General features: G+C 51.0%; 2 protein-coding genes across 6 annotated transcripts in view; one reads left to right on the top strand and one right to left on the bottom strand.

Moving 5' to 3' along the window:
- LOC129487492 (interferon alpha-inducible protein 27, mitochondrial) overlaps nucleotides 1–14,809 on the top strand; it is a 39,836-nt gene extending 25,027 nt beyond the window's left edge. For 3 of the 5 annotated variants that reach the window (XM_055288299.2, XM_063643996.1, XM_055288301.2), the window contains exons 3-5: nucleotides 2,534–2,563; nucleotides 3,456–3,617; nucleotides 4,117–4,370. In XM_055288299.2, coding sequence (XP_055144274.1) covers nucleotides 2,534–2,563; nucleotides 3,456–3,617; nucleotides 4,117–4,202 — 278 coding nt within the window. In that variant the 3' untranslated portion in view covers nucleotides 4,203–4,370. Of the gene's footprint in view, nucleotides 1–2,533; nucleotides 2,564–3,455; nucleotides 3,618–4,116; nucleotides 4,371–9,285; nucleotides 9,964–14,288 lie in introns of those variants that run through there. The other 2 variants (XR_010122010.1, XM_063643997.1) reach the window with 2 other exon arrangements.
- Nucleotides 14,810–15,483: 674 nt separating this feature from the next.
- Nucleotides 15,484–17,429, bottom strand: IFI27L2 (interferon alpha inducible protein 27 like 2). The gene is made up of 4 exons (XM_055288302.2): nucleotides 17,303–17,429; nucleotides 16,989–17,018; nucleotides 16,220–16,381; nucleotides 15,484–15,695 (listed from the first exon to the last, which is right to left on the bottom strand). Exons 1-4 carry the CDS (start codon nucleotides 17,307–17,309, stop codon nucleotides 15,502–15,504), a joined length of 393 nt encoding a protein of 130 aa, XP_055144277.1. The 5' UTR covers nucleotides 17,310–17,429; the 3' UTR covers nucleotides 15,484–15,501.
- Nucleotides 17,430–18,192: the final 763 nt, after the last annotated feature.

Below are 18,192 nucleotides of genomic sequence, written 5' to 3'. Positions count from 1 at the left end.
GGGTATTGTGTTTTGTTTGCGTGCATTTTAACTGACATGCAGGACGGTGTGCTGTAGATCCCATTCTATTGCTTTTTTCCACACTGAGAACCATATTCTTGAGCTCCATCAGTGTCATTCGGTGAGCATCTAATCCTGGCTTCTACCTGCTGACAAGTGCTCCTCTGCATGTATCCACTGCCCTTTACCTTTCTGTCTCCCTGGGTGGACATCCAGGGGTTCCCCCAACTCAACCAGCACAAATGACACAGGCTTGAATGGGGGCACAGGGCCCCTGACTCCTACCCTGACTTCTGACCCCTGCCGCAAACTCTAACCTCTGTTTGAGCCTGCACTCACCCTTTGCTGACTCTGTCATCCTCAGCTGCCCTGAGCCCCAACATCTCTCTCCTCAAACCCTTGCTGGGGGCACTGGAGGTTAGCTCCTTCATGCTGGGGACCCTCACTGGCACCCTGTTTTGCAACTTGGAGGTAACTGGCCCTCGGCAACACACACCACTCTTTGGGCTCCCAACTCAGTACAGAGAAGTGTACTGTGATGAGCAAGTGAGGGCCTGGGCCACACCCAGCAGTCCTTTCTGTTTGTCAGAAATGCAGATGACTTCTCAGTTTAAGATCAAGCAATTCATAAAATTAAAATAATAACAGCTCAACTTAAGCAAGCGCTTTAATGTTCTAGTCACTTACCCTAGCACTTGAGGTTTGTCAATTTAATTCTCGTAACAACCCCAGAGGAAGATAAGAAGATAATATCGTCCCTTATTTACCAAATGGGACAATTTACTGTTGTCCAAGTGCTCTGGGCAGGACAGAAGGGTGTGGGTATGCTGCTTCCAAGCTTGGAACAGGAGGTAGAACAATGAACAATGATAGGAAGTATTAATAGGCCAGGCATGGTGGCTCACACCTGCAATCCCAGCACTTTGGGAGGCCAAGGAGGGTGGATCACTTGAGGTCAGGAGTTTGAGACCAGCCTGGCCAACATGATAAAACCTTGTATCTACCAAAAATACAAGTATTAGCCAGGCATGGTGTTGCATGCCTGTAATCCTAGCTACTTGGGAGGCTGAGTCAGGAGAATCGCTTGAATCCAGGAGGCAGAGGTTGCAGTGAGCCAAGATTGTGCCACTGCACTCCAGGCTGGGTGACAGAGCAAGATTCTGTCTCAAAAAAAAAAAAAAAAAGAAAAGAAAAAAAGAAAGAAATATTAATAGAAGTGGGAGAAGGTTGGAGGGAGGTCTCAGGGTAGGGCAGGTTCTGAATGGCACAAAATACTGGCCAGGCTACTCTGCCCTATGAATGCCCATCAGCTGAGCCTAACAGGCAGGCCCCCGGACACACAGCAGCCAGTTCCTGAGGGCTTTTGTGTGTCAGGGTCCAGGTCTGCTAGGCTGCCAGCCAACTTGACATTACCTCTCTTGCCTGCCAATAAAACTGAACCTTCTAACCAGGTTATCGATTCCTGAGTTCCTGGGCTCATAACCCTTCCAGGTGGCCTTTCTGGTCACTCAGGGGTGGGCCTTCATATCTGTGTCTTTTTACTTCCTCCACCATCACCCTAAGGCCTCTCCCTGGGAGCTGGCTGAGCTCCTGCACATCTGGCTATCTTTAGAACTCCTGGTCTCAAATTGCAGTTCTGGCCCCTCTGGCTGCTAGGGAACAGAACCTCTGCCTGCTCCCCAGGGGCTCACCGTGTCGGGGAGCAAACCATGTATATCCAGTGCTGTGAGCGGCTCCAGTCATGGAGGAGCAAGGATGAGTTCTGCCTGGAAGAATCTGGGAAGGCTTCCTGGAGGAGGGAACAATGGCATGAACCTTGAAGAGTCAGAAGCTTTCAATTCATTCCATTCAAGCATTACTCTCACGTGGCATTCAAGCATTCTATAGTGCTTGCCGTGACTCAGGCACACAGTGCAAAAGGAAGCACATCTTTCTCTACCATGAGGACTCATTACTATCTGAAGAGCTTTTTCTGGACTATAGGAGAAAGTCATGGTATCCCTCACTAATAAACACTGACCCTGCTTCAGATGAGCTAACAGCCCTGCTCAGAAAGCATGACACCCATCGTGTTCACTTCTCCCTGCCCCAGTCAAACCGCCAAGCCCTAGATTTCATTGCCAAGTATCCTGTATTTACTGGGAAAGGACATCACAGTGGCATGCCTTCCTAGCCACATCTATAAGGTTTTGTTCATTTTCATTCTGCTTTTTGTTTGAACTAAACCTGCCTCGGGAGGCAGAAAAGAAAAGATAACGTCTGATTTCCCCCGATCAACCAACTAACCAACTAGGTCAGGGCCACGTAAATTTCATTCAGGACAAGCGCTGGGGTCAAACCCCCCAGTGATCCTCAGCCTTCTCCGGAAATTCCACTTCCTGAAATGAAGCAAAGAGCGGTAGACAGGAGTCATCCCTTCTTGTGGCCCCCAAACTGGGGCAGCCCCCTCCCTCCCCCTAGATGGGCAATCGGCTTAGAAAGTGGAGGGGAGGCCAGTGTGGATCTACTCACAGAATGTTCTTTTGGTTTCCAGCCAGGATTGCTACAGTTGTGATTGGAGGAGGTGAGTCTGTGGGGAAGGGGCTCAAGTAACCACCTGCCCCTAGGGAGGTGGACTTGGGGAGCAGCTGGCCTTGTCCATGCCAAGGTTTCCCTCACATGGGTGGTCACGGGAGGAGGTGGGATGAGGGGCTAAGTATGAAACAAGGAGCTCGAAATATAGCACTGGAAGCAGGGGGCTTGGAGACTGGGAGCTGGAGCGTGTGTGGGCAGGGTGTGGCAGCAGCCGGGCAGAGGCCATTTCCCCTTTGCAGAACGTTCACCGTGTGACCCTGAGCATGTCTTTGAACTCCTCTGAGATCCTGTTTCCTCTCCAGAGAAAGGGCTGGTAATGCCCATTCAGGGTTATGGTCAGGATTGCATAGGGTGAAACAATAGAGATTGAACACAGCAGACATGAAAGAGATGCCAGGGCTCAGCTCCCTTTGGTTTAGTTGCTTCCGATGTGCTCTGTGGCAACACCACGGAGCCCTAGAGCTGTCTCTTTGAGTCGCTCTGAATGTGCCTCTTACATAATCTCCTGGGCAAGATCTGCTCCTCTAATGAGATTTGCTCCCCAGCAAACATAAGACACTTGCCAACCACTCCCCTGGTCCACCATTTGGCCAAGGCAGACACTGAGGCTCCGAGGACAAGTGGCTTTCCCAAGGAAGGTCCTGCTGCCTAGAAGAGCTTGGCCCAGAGCCCTGTGCCCAGTGATCCCACTAGCTTTTCCCTCTACTTTCCCTGCCTGGCTGTGCTCCCCTTGATTCATGCCTATTGGCCGTGCTCATAGTCTCTCCCAAGCTCAGAGTTCACCTCTTTCTCCAGATCCCCTGAGGTCCCCAAGTCTGACTCAGTGTATCTGGGGGGTCCCTTCTGAGCCCACGCACCGACCCAGCTCCTCTTCTCTGCAGTTGTGGCTGTGGAGGCTGTGCCCATGCTGCTCAGTGCCATGGGCTTCACTGCGGCGGGAATCGCCTCATCCTCCATAGCAGCCAAGATGATGTCCGCGGCGGCCATTGCCAATGGGGGTGGAGTCGCCTCGGGCAGCCTTGTGGCTACTCTGCAGTCACTGGGTGAGTATCCTGGCAGGGCTTGCTGGGGAGGGCGATGAGGAGGGCAAGAGCCTCCAAGGACCCAGTCCCAATCTCAATCCTATGAGCCTCAATATCTCTGTTCCTCTGTCTGTCTCTACACATTCTCTCAGGGTTTCTCTGAGGGAGATGGAGGAGGGAGGGAAGGAGCCCAAGCCAGGAACAGTGGACTCAGGAAGACTCAGCCCGAAGCAGATTTGCTGGGTTACCTGGGGCGTCTCCTCCCCTCTGGGGTGCAGCCTCTTTCCCTGAAGAGCGAGGCTGCTTCTAGCTCTGGAGTTTACCCTGGGAGTTCATGCCCGCAGCAGCCTCTCCCCAGACAAAGACCCCGAGGGTACTGGGAAACAGAGAGGGGAACCGGGTGGGGTCTCTAAGCCTCAGCCCCTCGTGAGGGTCGCTGGAGTCTCTGACCGCACAGTCCTGCCCACAGAGCTTCCCCGGCAGGCATGTCCCACTCTGTTCACCCTCTGCTTCTTCCCAGGAGCAACTGGACTCTCCGGGTTGACCAAATTCATCCTGGGCTCCACTGGGTCTGCCATTGCGGCCCGCATTGCGAGGTTCTACTAGCTCCCTACCCCTTGTCCTGCAGAGAAGAGAACCGTGCCAGGGGAGAAGGCACCCAGCCATCCTGACCCAGTGAGGAGCCAACTATCCCAAATATACCTGGGGTGAAATATACCAAATTCTGCACCCCCAGAGGAAAATAAGAAATAAAGATGAATTGTTGCAACTCTTCCCAGAATCTCTTCTCCCTGGCTGTGGGGCAGGCCCAGCATACTTGGGGTGGGGAGGGGGCACGTTAGGCTCAGGAGTATCAGGAAATGCATTCATAGGTTGTTTTGCTCCTTCTTTCCACACCCTCTATGAGCACATGCTGTGGTCCAGGCACTGGGCTGGGCCCCAGGGAACAGAGGGGACACAGCTCGGTCCCCTCAATCCCCCCAGCCAGCGACACTCACGGTCTGCTGAAGGGATGGACCCACAGGCAGATGGCCATGGGGACGGACCTCTGATAAGTGCTATGCCAGAGGCCAGCCCATGGCTCTGGGGGCCAGAGGCATGTTGAGGAAGGGGAGTGTGGATTTTATCCTGAGGACTTCGGAGAGGCACTGAAGGGTTTCAACAGGCCGGTGACCACGGACACTACAACCCCGCGCACCCCACCCTGGGGAGGGGTCATGTTAGGCTCAATTCTCTTTCCCCGCACCGTCATCACAAAAACTTGGGGTGTGTTGAACCGAAATGAATCTAAATTTGAAGACGAGCTGTCCCCTCCCCTGCTACGACTCCGTATATAACCCTGGGCAGGTCACCTCCTCTCTGAACCTGTTTGCCCCTCTGTAAATGGGGAGTTGAACTAAATGACCTTCAAGATCCCAGCCAGGGTTTGTGTTTGGCTCAGTTCATGTGGCTCAGGTTTGTGTTTGGCCGTAGTGTCTGTGATCACTGCAAACAGAGTGAGTCCCTGTCTCAAAAAGTAAAAAAAAAAAAGGAAATTATCCGGGTGGCTCTGATCCAATTACATGAGCCCTTTGAAAGCAGAGAAGCAAAGAGAAGCAAAACTGTGAGTCTAGTGCTATAGACATTTCAAAAACTTGAACAACTCATCCATGTCTCTTAACTGGGTCAATGAAGCATGGTTTATTGCTTCACTGCAACTTAATTGTTTATTGTAACTTAATTCCAGCCATAGGAATTAAGCTTCTCAAGATATTCTTTTAATACGTGATTCTTTTCCCCCACCTTCCCCTTTCTTTGATGCCTTGGGGAATCTGAAAAAAGCTGTGAAACTTCTCCCCACAAAATGTACACATTCCCCAAATGATACCCTCAATGTCAGGGCTTTCATTAGAACATCAGAAGACCCTCATTGGAATGAAAGGTACAACCCCCCGCGTTAACTAGAAATGCAAGCCCTTCCGAAAGGAAAGCACTTGGGTCTGACCTGGGTCTGGAAGGATGGAGGAGCCTGCATCCCAGCTGAAGCCCAGTAAATGGTCCTGCAAGGCAGGTCACCCTGGAGCACCCATTATTCTAGGTGTGAGTCCTGACCTCCTCCCTCGTCCCCCTCATGAAGATGAGGCCTCCTGGTTCCCAGAGGACCTGTTTCCATTCTGGCACCGAGCCCCTCACCCCCACCTCGGTTTTGTGGCTCTCACCCCAACCTCGGTTTGGTGGCTCTCACGTGGTTCTTTATCTCTAAACCCTCAGCTTCGACCTTTGTAGCAGGCAGAATTCTAAGAATGGTGCCCAATAACCTCCCTAGTATAATCCCCTCCTCTCTGGGTGTTGGTGGAGCTTCTGAGCATGTTGAGCTATCACTCCTGTTATTTTGTTACGTTAATGGCACAAAGGAGATTATCGGCCAGGCAAGGTGGCTCAGGCCTGCAATCTCAGCACTTTGGGAGACCAGAGGGATTCCTTGAACCCAGGGATTTGAGACCGGCCTGGGCAACATGATGAAACTTCATCTCTACAAAAAAAAACACAAAAATTTAGCCAGGCATGGCGGGGCACACTTGTTGTCCCAACTACCCAGGAGTCAGACGCGGGAGGATCACTTGAGCCCAGGAGGTTGAGGCTGCAGTGAGCCATGATTGTGCCACTGCACTACAGCCTGGGCAAACAGAGTGCGACCCTGTCTTAAAAAAAAAAAAAGAAAAGAAAAGAAAAAAAGAAAGGAAATTATCTGGGTGACTCTGATCCAATTACATGAACCCTTTGAAAGCAGAGAGTTTTCTCTGCTCACAGCAGAAAAGGAAGTCAGAGATTTGAAGCATGCAGGGGATTTGATGTCTGTCTCTGGCTTTGTGGATAGGGATGCCATGAGCCAGGGAATGCAGGTGGCTATTAAGTGCTAAAAGCTGTCTCCAGCTGTCAGCCCACAAGAAAATGGGGGCCTTAGTCCTACAATGGCAAATAACTGAATTCTGTGAATAATCTGAAGGAGCTTGGAAGCCAATTCTTACCAGAGCCTCCAGATGAGAGCCCAGGCTGGCTGAAACCTTCCATTTCTGCCTTGTGGGGCCATAAGCAGACAACTCAGAACTTCCGACCTGCAGAACTATAAGATAGTAATGGGTGTCATTTAAAGCCAACTAAGTTTGTGGTAATTTATTACACAGTAGTAGAGACTGTATGCAGCTGGGATACCCTGTCTCCCTTCACTAGGCTGAGGCTTGTTCACTTAGGAGCTGGCTGAACTGACTCTGGCAGCCCCAGGATTCCTGACACTCCTGGCCCCAGATCGCCCCTGGGACACCAGGTTCTACTCCTGTGGGATGCCAGAAGAATCTGCCTGTCCTCAGGCCTGCAGTGTTAGGGAAGCCAGGCACATCCACATCTAACTGTGCTGTGGCACACAGTGGCTCAGCAGGCTGAATAGGGATGCAGAGAATTCTCATTGCAGGGATCGAGAATGGCTTCCTGTCAAGACCGGTGTCTTTACCAGAGAGGCAGAGGCTGCTAGTAGTCACCCAATGCCTGTTCTTTCCCTCTAGATGATAGGAGAGAGCCCTGGCTTTGGCTAGACACACAATCCCCAGGGAAGAACTGTATTCCCAAACCCTCTTGCAGTTAGATGCACTCATCTGGGTATGCAGTTAAAGAGATTGGATGGGCCCACCTTTGCCACTTTGTCCTTTCCCATGGGCTCTGCTGCAGGTGGATAGTGAGCATCTTACACCCATAGTTGAGAACAACACCTTACAGAAGGCAGAGCAACAAGACTGCAGGAGCCTGGGTCTCCCAGAGCAGAGCTACCACCCTGGCTGATACTTCCAGATGAAAGAGAAGAAACTTCTCTTGTGTAAGCCAAGAGGGTCTCTTACTGCAAACAAACATACATTCTATTGCACACTGTAGGGAATCTTTTGATTGCAAGCAATGGAAGAATTAGCCCAATAAAGAGAGTTGCTTCCATCTCTGTTCCATCTCAAAACACGACTAAAATAACAGTCAAGGATTAAAGAAAAGCCTAAGCCCACAAGGACAAAGAGAAGAAAAAAGGAGATGACTCCACAGAAGTCGCACCTGCTTTCTCTAAACCCACCAATTAGAGCCCGAACCCTGCAAAGGAAACCTACTTGGGTAACGCCCTGGACCCCCATAAAAGCCCACAGCCAGAAATGACATGGAGAAGTGGTTCCACTTAGCAGCCCCAAGAAAGCTGGATATTAAGTTGTCAGTAAAGAGAGCAGAAAGAGTCAGCTTTGCCTTGTAGGACCCTGAAGGCTCAGCCACTGGAGTAGCATGGGCTTTCGAGGTGGGCATGAAGGTAGATTGACAGCAGGAGGGCTGGCTGGAAGTCTGCTTAAGAAGCAGGAAAACCCCAGGAGTCCCCCTCCAGTAGACCACTGGAGAGTTATCTTTGGAGAGGTTGAGTCTCTGGACTAGGGGCCACCAACATGACTAAGGGCAGGAGCTTCACACTAAAAATGAAAGCTTCCATACTAAGTGTTAAGTCTCTCAATCTTCTTTATCAGTGGACACCTAGAACACTAGCAGGCAGGCTATGACATTCAGGATGGAAGTGCAGTGAATTCTTACACTTTTATGTTGCCCTGGCCTCCATTCTGAATCTAACTTGGACTTTCTCATACCAGAAGTAGGGTTTCGTCACCCTTGACACAGTTTCCAATTCTTTGCTGCCTTCCAGTCTCTCAAGAGGGTCGATCCATATATCTGCCTTATAAACTTCCTTGTGGTGACCACCTCCTTATGGGACACCTAGATACCACCTACTTGATTCACCTCTCAATCACAGTGTGACTCCACAGAAGTCACACCTGCATGCTCTAAACCCACCAATTAGAACCCCCAAGGGAAACCTGCTTGGGTAATGCCCTGGACCCTCATAAAAGCCCACATGTCCCTCGCCCCCTCTCTCTGGCTCTCACCTGCTGTTTGAGCACATATGTCCTGCTGTTTGAGCACATATGTCCCGGAGGGCGCCCTGTTCCCATTGGCCCTGGGTGGCATTCTGCCCTCTTCTCTCTGGGACCTGTAAGCAATAAACTGTTTCCGTTATTTCATGCATTTTGTTGAGTTGCCTCCTCTGAGTCTCATCTGACTGATACACATAAACCTGACTCCTCTCCTAGAGTGTGACTATCTTGGTAGGAATAAACTGGACACAAGTCAGACAATAGCCACAAGAGCATGTGCCAGTATAAACAAGTTTCCTGTGACAAGACTGCCTGGTCATGGGTTGAACATTTAGGCCTTAGGCTGTCCTCCAGGATAAAGAATAAAGAAGTTTCCTGTGCTTTTATATTGTAAACATCCAAGACCAAATTTCTAGAGCCCCATCAGCCCAGGGCTAGAGTTTATAGCCACTCTCCAGGGAGAGTGAGAGAGAATGAAAGGCCAAATGAGAGGGAAAAAAAAAGCAAAAAATGTGTGTGTGGGTTTAGGGGGAGATTCTTCCCAGGCATTTTACCAGCCTAGGAAATGAAATGCTCACGTTCTGACACTCTGGGAAGAAACTGGCCATTGAAAGCCTGGGTCAGATCACAGTACAGTCCTCAGGTTGATGAGAACAGTCCCTGTGGCCAAGCCTGCCATTGGATATCTACAAAGGCTCAGATATGACAGGGAAGCAGGTGTGAGCCCCTCATGTCTCTGATCCTCTCCCTCCTATCACCCCCAGCTGCAGCCCATTCAGGAGCACTCACCCTCTGACAGCTGTGAAGCTTCAACACTGGCTTTCCCACCCACCAGGAGCCTCAAGGGACCCAAGGGAGACTGGAGTGGCTGCTCTGAGTTTGTGGAAAACAGTGGGCACAGAAAGGAGTTATGAGCTGCGAGGACTGCAATGAGCCCACGTGGGAGATAGCTGGAGTGCTGTGACTTCCAAAGCACCTGGACTGGGGAAGGGAGGAAAAGAGCTTCTATGTCCTGCCACTCTGCCCTCTGTTCTCCTGAGTCCCCATACCAACCTCTGGGTCACCTACGGGACACCCTAAATAGCCGCAGGGCAGTCCTAAAAGTGCTGGAACAAGAAGATCAACAAGAAGATCAAAACAAATAACACTTACATACACACACCATGGTCAAGTCACTGCCCATGTCTCATTACATAAAATCCTCACGCCATTCCAAGAAAGGTGACGCTCTTGGTCCTATCTTACAGACGTTGTTAGAAGAACTTGTAAGAAGTTGATCCAGAGAACCCAACTCCTGCTGCTATTAAAGATGGGCATCTTTCCATGGCTGAAAATGATCAACTTTGCAGGTTATTTCCAGTAGATCTGCAGCCTGAATCTGGTTGCCTGCCCACTAGCTCTCTCCAGCTGCCTCCTTGAGCAAACAGCCTGCACTCAGGGAGGTAAATTTACTTTTACAATGAATCAAACAATTTCAGATTGATGAAGAGGTCTCGGGTGGGAGTGGGGGCAGAGTAGTTCAATAATTTTAACCATTTTGGGACCAGCCTCAGCCAAACTCTCTTGAGTGTCTTTGGTAACAGGGATTTACTAGTGGAAAAGATAACTGAGAAGAAACATTTAAAATTGAAATTGAACCAGGCTTTCCCTTGACAAATTGCAAAGACCTAGGGATCAATCACTGGTTTGAGTGATTTACCCCATTGCCCCATGCCTTGGCGCATGGCACTGCCCAGGGTAGCCCAGCTGGGGACCAGCCCCAAAGTTGAGCTGTATCCTCTTTTAAGATTCTGACAGGTCAGGGGCTACCTGTATAAACAAGTAGTGCTGAGCAGGTGAATCATTGCACAGAGATGGCAAAGCCACCTGTCTGAGCTTTATCCCAAGGGAAGGAGATGGATAAGACCTGAACACAGCCAGATTTCAGGAGCAATATGATAGAGTGCTGTGGCTATCTTAGGCTCAGGCCTATGGGCTCCTGAGTGGGGACAGAGAAGAGAGTGGGAAGCAGCCTTATGCTGAGACCCCAAGATGAGATGTTATGTTTTGGCTGTGTCCCCACCCAAATCTCATCTTGAGTTGTAGCTCCTATAATCCCCATGTGTTGTAGGAGGGACCCAGTGGGAGGTAACTGAATCATGGGGGCTGTGCTGTGCTGTTCTCATGATAGTGAATAAGTCTCATGAGATCGGATGGTTTTATAAAAGGCAGTTCCCCTGCACATGCTCTCTTGCCTGCTGCCATGTAGGATGTACCTTTGCTCCTCCTTAGCTTTCCGCCATGATTGTGAGGCCTCCCCAGCCATGTGCAACTGTGAGTTCATTAAGCCCCCCCCCCTTTTTTTTTATAAATTACCCAGTCTTGGGTATGTCTTCATTAGCAGCATGAGAACAGACTAATACACAAGGATTTGAGTGCAAGTGGCTTATTTGGGAGGTGATCCCAGGAAACACCAACAGGGGAATGGGGAGGTGAGCAATAGAAGGGACAGCAGCCCAGAAAGGGTCGATTAATGAGTGACTTTGCAATGTAGGCCACTGAGGCTCAATCCCGCTGGGGACCACTAGAGACAACATGGAACAGGCAAGAGTTGTCCCACCTGTAGGGTGTTAATCGCCCGACTCCCATCCATCATTGGCTGAGGTCTATTCTGGATCAATGCGTGGACACTTTCAGCCTGTCTTGTGGGCCTCATGAGTGGGACCCTGGGAGGGAGGGTCAAAGGTGTTGGATGTAGGGAGCAGTAGGCAGGGACTAGAAGACAGAGTGTAGTGGGTAGGGGCAACAGTACAGACAGGACAAATGATATTCATGCTGGGAAATGTGTATGTCTTTTCTTCTGGCTAGGCCTTTCCCTGGGGGTTGAGTCAATCCAAGCAGGAGTCGAGCTGGACTTGGGTTTTGTAGTTGCCCTATGCTATGGTTTGAATGTTTGTCCCAACTCACGCCGACATTTAATTGCCATTGTAACAGTATTAAGAAAGAGGACCTTTAAGAGGTAAGCTGCAAGGGCTCCACCCGCATGGGTGAGATTAATGCCATTATAAAAGGGTGAGTTTGGCCCTCTTTTTCTCTTTCTCATCTTCCCACTTTCCATCATGTGATGATGCAGCAAGAAGGCCCTCAAACATACTGGTACCTTGATATTGCACATCCCAGCTTCCAGAACTGTGAGCCAGTACATTTCTATTAGTTATAAATTAACCAGTCTGTGGTTTTCTCTTACAGCGGCACAGACTAAGACACTGTGGTTGCTGTGAGTGTGCCACTGGCTTCAGATCAGTGTTACCCTGTGCTTAGGGCGGAGGCTGGCCTGCAGAGGAGTTTGCTCAGTGTCTTTCAGCTTCTGCACTGTGCCTGAGCCTTGGATATGGTCTCTGTACATCTGCCCCATCCCCAGTGGTAGACATCTGTTTGCTTGTTATTTGCTAGCCTGGTTGGATGGGAGAAGTTGGATTCTCTATGATCCTCAGCCAGCCTCAGTCTAGGCAGGTCCTGTATGTTTGGGGCTTAGGGGTGGCATTTTCTCAAGATCCCTGCCCCTCTCCTAAGGGTAGCAGGTCTCCAGGTCTGGGCTCAGGATGGTTTCTTGCTCTTCCCCCAAGGGCGTAGGGTTTTACTTTTTCTTCTCCTTCTGCAATTGTCTTTGCATGAGCTTTGGAAGCTACAGGGTTGGCTATCTTTCCCCCGTGGCTTAAGGTTCTTGTGCCCTCCTTCTAGAAGAGAAGGAAGGTGGAGGTAATTTGATGCCCTTCCTGCTCCCTTCCTCCAGTCTTGCCCCTCCCGGGGAAGCTTTCTCCAGGACCCTGCAGGGACCCAGTCCACAGGGAAAAGGGTCTGCAGGTTGGTAGGATCCATGCTGTCTCTGTGGTTTCTGAAGGTCCTATGCACTCACGTGAGTCTTAGGTGGCCTTTAGCAATCACTTAAGACTTTTAGCTGATTCCTTACTTGCTTGTGCAGTGGACCCCAGGGGGCTCAGTGATCCAGAGTTCTGTCTCTCCTTGGAGGCACCTGACTGTCCTGAGAGTTCAGGCCATCTGGTGCCCCTGCAACCTCAGCTGTCCTAGGGGTTCAAGGAAAGTAATGATTTTGTAGACTGGCTTTTTTTTTTTTTGAGAAAGGGTCTTGCTCTGTTTCCCAAGCTGGAGTGCAGTGTGCAATCTCGGCTCATGGCAACCTCCATCTCCCTGGCTCAAGAGATCCTCCCATCTCAGCCTCCCAAGTAGCTGGGACCCAGGCATGTGCCAATGCACCCAGCTAATTTCTGTATATTTTGTATAGATGGAATTTTGCCATGTTGCCCAGGCTGGAACTCCTGGACTCAAGTGATCCACCCTCCTTGGCCTCCCAAAGTTCTGGGATTACAGGTATAAACCACTGTACCTGGCCAGCTCTTCCTTCTTGATAGGTTACCAAGTGGTCTATAAGATGCCTTGTGTGCACCCAGAAGGCTGCCTTAAGACCATCTGTTAGAGTGTGGGCAGAAATTTTAGAACTTGTATTTCTACTTATACCTCATTCTTTGAAACACCTCCAGGGAATGAGGCTTCTCTGGCAGGAAGTGAGACTTCACCCTAGCAGTGAATGGAGCATCAGGGGACACCCAAAAATGCCTGTCACCAGGGTAGGAGCTGTGAATACCCACGAAGTTCCTCCTTGGGGAACAAGGGAATCAAAAAAAGTCTAACTTATAAATGTAGTCATCTCCCATCCTATGTTATTTCTCTTTTTTAAAAAAAATTATTTTATTTTAATTTTAAATTATTTATTATTTTTCAGTTTTCCAGAGGCTGAAGCTAAGAAATTCTCTCCTGTCCTTTAGGTCTTAGGCAAAGCGTCTTTGTTTCAGAGGCCTTCTTTGACCATCCCATCTAAGGAGGGCCTCTGTTATTCTCACATGATGACATTCCTCACACAGCCTGGCTTAATGGTGGTGGGAGCCAAGGGTTAGAATAATTAAGGCAAAAGTTTCCATCCCTGTCATATCTGGGTCTCCAGATAGGGAGGCTGGAGCTGTCTCATGGGTTATGGGCAGCAGCCCTCAGTGGTGACGGCTTCTGAGGGGCCAGGAACATGGCGGGAAGGAGCAAGATGCTGAGACCTCCAGATGAGACAGAAGTAGACAGATGCCCCTTCTGCTCTGTTCTCTGTGTAGTTGATGCTGATCTGTTGGAGGAGAGGAGAGGCAGCCTTCTCAGTCACCCCTTCATACCTGAGCCCTTGGGGAAAAGGCCCCAGCTTTTGTTCCTGGACACTTGGCCTCTCTTTCCTAGGTTCAGCTGTGCAGGCCGTCCTTGGGAGGAAGATGGAGACCAGGGTCCTCCCCTTGTGGAGTCTGGGCTGCCGTTGTCCTCTGGGGGGCTCAGAGCCTAGGTCTCTGTCCCACAAAATAGAGGGGAGTTTCAGGAGCAGCAGACATGAATGTGCCTCAGCATAAGGAACCTAAAATGTATGGGGGCAGAAGGACAGCTGGGGGTCATCCAGACCAGACTTGCTTCCCTGTAAAACCTCCAGGCTTCGGAGTTCCCTCCTGCCTCTGTTGCTCTCCATGGCTGCCTAGAGGTCCCCTTCCTCTCGCTGGCTTCTGGGAGGTATTGCCTTCCACCCACACTGCCATGGAAATGCCTAGTTACATCTCCTCTCCAGTTCTCTCACTGAGCAGCTGGGACTTACTTCCTCCTGGGACACCTTTCCCTTTGCCTCCCTCCTCCTCTGTCAGACTTCCAGTCACCTTTCAAGGCCCAAACCTTTTGCCTCCTCTTCCAGGAAGCCTCCCCAGATGTGAGAATAGATCTCTGCCTCCTCTGTGCTCCCCGCTTGTGGTTGGTGTCCATCACTGCACTGAACATAATGCTCTGTGTCACTTTTGTTTGGGTAAGTGCCCAGTTTCTCCTGACATCACAGTCTCCTGGGGGTCCGTGTGAACTCCTCCCATCCACTGTAGCACCCGTCACATGAACAAAGACTGGAGTCTTCAGGTGACTGATATAGTTTGGATGTTTGTACCCTCCAAGTCTCATGTTAAAATGTGATTCCTGTGTTGGAAGTGGGGCCTAGTGGCAGGTGTTTGGGTCATGGAAGCGGATCCCTCATGAATGACTCCATCTCCTCCCCACAGTAAGGAGCGTTTTCACTCTATTTGTTCACAAGAGAGCTGGCTACTTAAAAGAGCCTGGCATCTCTCTTGCTCCCTCTCTCGCCACATGACACACCTGCTCCTCCTTCCCCTTGTGCAATTGTAAGCTTCCTGAGGCTTTCACCAGAAATAAATGCCGGCTTGTACAAACCATGCTTCTTGTAAAGTCTGCAGAACTGTGGGCCCAAATAGACCTCTTTTCTTTATAAATGACCCAGCTGCAGATATTCCTTTATTGCTACCCAAAACAGACTAACACAGTGAGGGTGTGGTCAGGGTTCCAGGTCCTCATGCATGAACTCAGCCTCTCCTTCAGTTTCCCAGACACAGTTTGGTGATCATTCCTGACTCAGCCTCCTCCCCTCAGAGTGCCTAGAGCCTGAATGTAACACTGGACACATTGTCTTTTCCTGCTGGCTTGCTTATCAGCCTTCTGACAAGACTTTGGGGTTGGGCAAGGGAAGGATGGTGTCCTGCTCATTCTGGGTATCTAATGCCATTAATGAAGAACAGAGGGCTCTACGGTCAGTGGTTCCTGAAGTGCCCTGGCTACCCCTCACCCCTGCCTCCCAACAGGAGCCTGTGACAATGCCAACATTGAATAAGGGGGAAACTGAGGCCCAGAAAAGGCCCATGAATGGCCCTGGGTCACACAGCCCATCCCCATAAGGCTGAGACCAATCAAAGCCTTCTGCCTACTGATTATCTGCATGGCCAACCACCTCCCTCTGCCCCTCCATGACAAGGCAGTCTAGGAGAGGGGGAGAACTGGAAACCTCCAGCTCAGAACTCCAAACAGAGCTGCAAGAAGCAAAGACAGGGAGATGCATCTGCATGTGACCTTTATTCCTCCTGTTTCTCTGACTTGAGTGGGGGTTTTGGAGGTTCACCTTGGAGTACATTTTCTCTTGCCTCATCTCCTTTAGCCTTGGGTTCAGCTGGGAGAGAAGAAGAAGGTGAATTCCCCAAGCAGGCCCCCAACACTGACCCAACAGAGGCCAGGAGGATGTTGGATGATGTGGAGAGTCCGGCTGCCCCTGTGGAGGAGACAGAGAATGAGCACAGGGGTCGGGCAGTGGCCCAGAAATCCCACCCGGATCCCTCCTCCAGGTCCTGAAAATCCCAGGGCTCTGCCTTGGGTAGAAGCTGCTAGAGGCAACTAAAAGACGACAGCTCAGGGGTGAATTCACGGAAACTGAGACACAGAGGGAGAGTCATCCACAGACAGACCCTAAGAGCTACAGGGCCCCTCACTTTACACAGGAGACCACTGAGGCCCAGAGAGGGCAGGGGACCTTGCCTAGGTCACCCAGGTTTCAGAGCCCAGGCATCGCTCTTGGCCTAGGTTCCTTTCCTCTTCTCCCTACCCAGCACCTCATCACCCCTCCAATCCCACCCCAAACCTCACTCAGAAGGAGCCAGAAGAGGGGACAGTGAGGGAGAGACTGAAGACCCAGGAAGCTGAGGGTCACGGAACTGCAGGGTGAGAAGAGCTTCCCTCGGGCTCAGCCTCAGGGCTGGATCTTCTCGCAGCTCTGGTGGTCCTGTCTAGGACACTTACCCACGGACTGCAGAGCAGCCACCAGGCTCCCCGCAGAAACCCCACCCCCGTTGGCAATGGCTGCTGCGGACATCATCTTGGCTGCTATGGAGGACGCGGCGATTCCTGCCCCAGTGAAGCCCATGGCACTGAGCACCACGGGCACAGCCCCCACTGCCAGGGCTGTGGGGAGAGAGAAGCTGAGTGCAGAGGTGGGCTCAGGAGAAGGGATCCTTCCCCCCGCCCCCCGCTTAGGAATTCCTTGACAGTTTCCGGGGACTGTCAGCTTGAGCAATAGAGAGGTGGCAGCTTAGGTGTCTTCTGGTGAAGAAAAGGTGCAGTGTGGAGCCAGGTGAAGCAAAGATGTCATAGAAGGACCAGGCATAGCCCTGGTTTGTCTCTAACTTGCTGTGTGATGCTGAGGAAGTCAATACCCTTCATTGGGTCTCACGTTTGTGTGTGTATGTGTGTGTGTGTGTGTGTGTGTGTGTCCACTCATAAATGTGAAATAAGCCATGTGGAGTTTAGCTGCAAACCCTCTTTCAAACGATCTTCCTCCTATGCTTATTCGACATAAGGACTGGAAGAGAAGCTGGGGCAGGAATGGGAGTGAGCTTTTCCCTGGAGTATTTTGATGCCGCTCTCGGCCCCTATGGCTCACTCAGGCTCCTCAGGCAGCTTCGGAAGTGGAAGGTGAGAGGATGAGAGCCAGCCTCATCTCTGCGTTCTCCCAGCACCCCCGGGACCAGGTTAGGTGAGGGCCTGGAGACAGACGATCCGGGTAACTTACCTCCTCCCACTGCAGCAGCAGCTGCCCGTTCTAGAGAGAGAGTGCCAGGGGAAGGCAGAGGGAGAGGGGAAAGGGGAGAAAGAGGAGAGAGAGGGGGAGAAAGGGAGGGAGGGGGAGGGAAGAAGGGAGGGGGAGGGAAGCAAGGAGCGGAGGGAGGAAGGGAAGGGGAGGGAGGAAGGGAGGGAGAGGGGGTCAGTAGGTCAGCTGGTTGATGAAGTCAAGGAATGAAGCTATTCCCTGTCCCTTCCTGGGCTGGGGTAGGGGAAGCCTGCTCCCAGCCCAGCCCGCCAGCCCCCTGGGGAAGCAAGACTCACTCATCATTGTGAGGCCGTCCGGGTCCCAACTTGGCCCAGGAAATGACAGCGTTCTTGGGGTGTTACTTCCCCCTCCATCCAATAGCGACGCGCCCACTCTGGCAGCCCTAGAGAGACGCAGGCCCCGCCCCCCACCCCACCCCACCCCACCCCACCCCGCTCGCCCGGGCGCCTTCGCGACTCCCCGGCTCGCCTGTCTCGGCTTGACGGATCTACCGAAGAGAAAAGCGCCGGAAGGAACCTGGAAGCCATAGCAAGTGAGCCCTGCTTCCAAATTGCTGTAGCACCGCCCCCCACTCCAACCCCGCCAATAACAGAAGAGCTGTTTGCTGCAAAAACCAAAACCAAAAACAACACGACAATAACAAACAAAGAAAATGCAAGGAGAAAAACGATGTTTAATTTAATAAACGATGTTTAACTTCCAGGGAGACACTAATATAAATACATTCTGGCACATTTCCTCCCAGCCTATGTCTCCCCTGAATATGTAAACACCACCTCCACCACCGGCCAAGTTCCCATCACACTCTGCCTTGCAAATTACTCACTTTAGTTAATCAACCATTTAGATTTCCCCAGGCTGCTTAATATTCTTCAACAAGATTTTTAAAAAGTCAAGTTTATTAAGGTGTATGTAATTTACACAAAGTAGAATTCACCATTTTAGTGTACACTTCTGTGAGTCTGGGCGACTTTGACAGCTCTGATTCAGACCTTTTTTTTTACATGCCCCGCCCCCTCCTCCATCAATTCTCTCATGCGCTTTTGGAGTCACCCCCGTCCTGCTCCTGGCAACCATCCCCGCCCATTTGCCTTTTCCAGAACTTCAATATGATATTTAATTGTCATTAAATATTCCATCCCCGTGGGTTCAACGTATCAGCTCT

Source organism: Symphalangus syndactylus, chromosome 8 (genome assembly GCF_028878055.3).
Source record: "Symphalangus syndactylus isolate Jambi chromosome 8, NHGRI_mSymSyn1-v2.1_pri, whole genome shotgun sequence".
Lineage (NCBI taxonomy): Eukaryota > Metazoa > Chordata > Mammalia > Primates > Hylobatidae > Symphalangus > Symphalangus syndactylus.
This window is presented reverse-complemented; position numbering and strand designations above follow the sequence as displayed.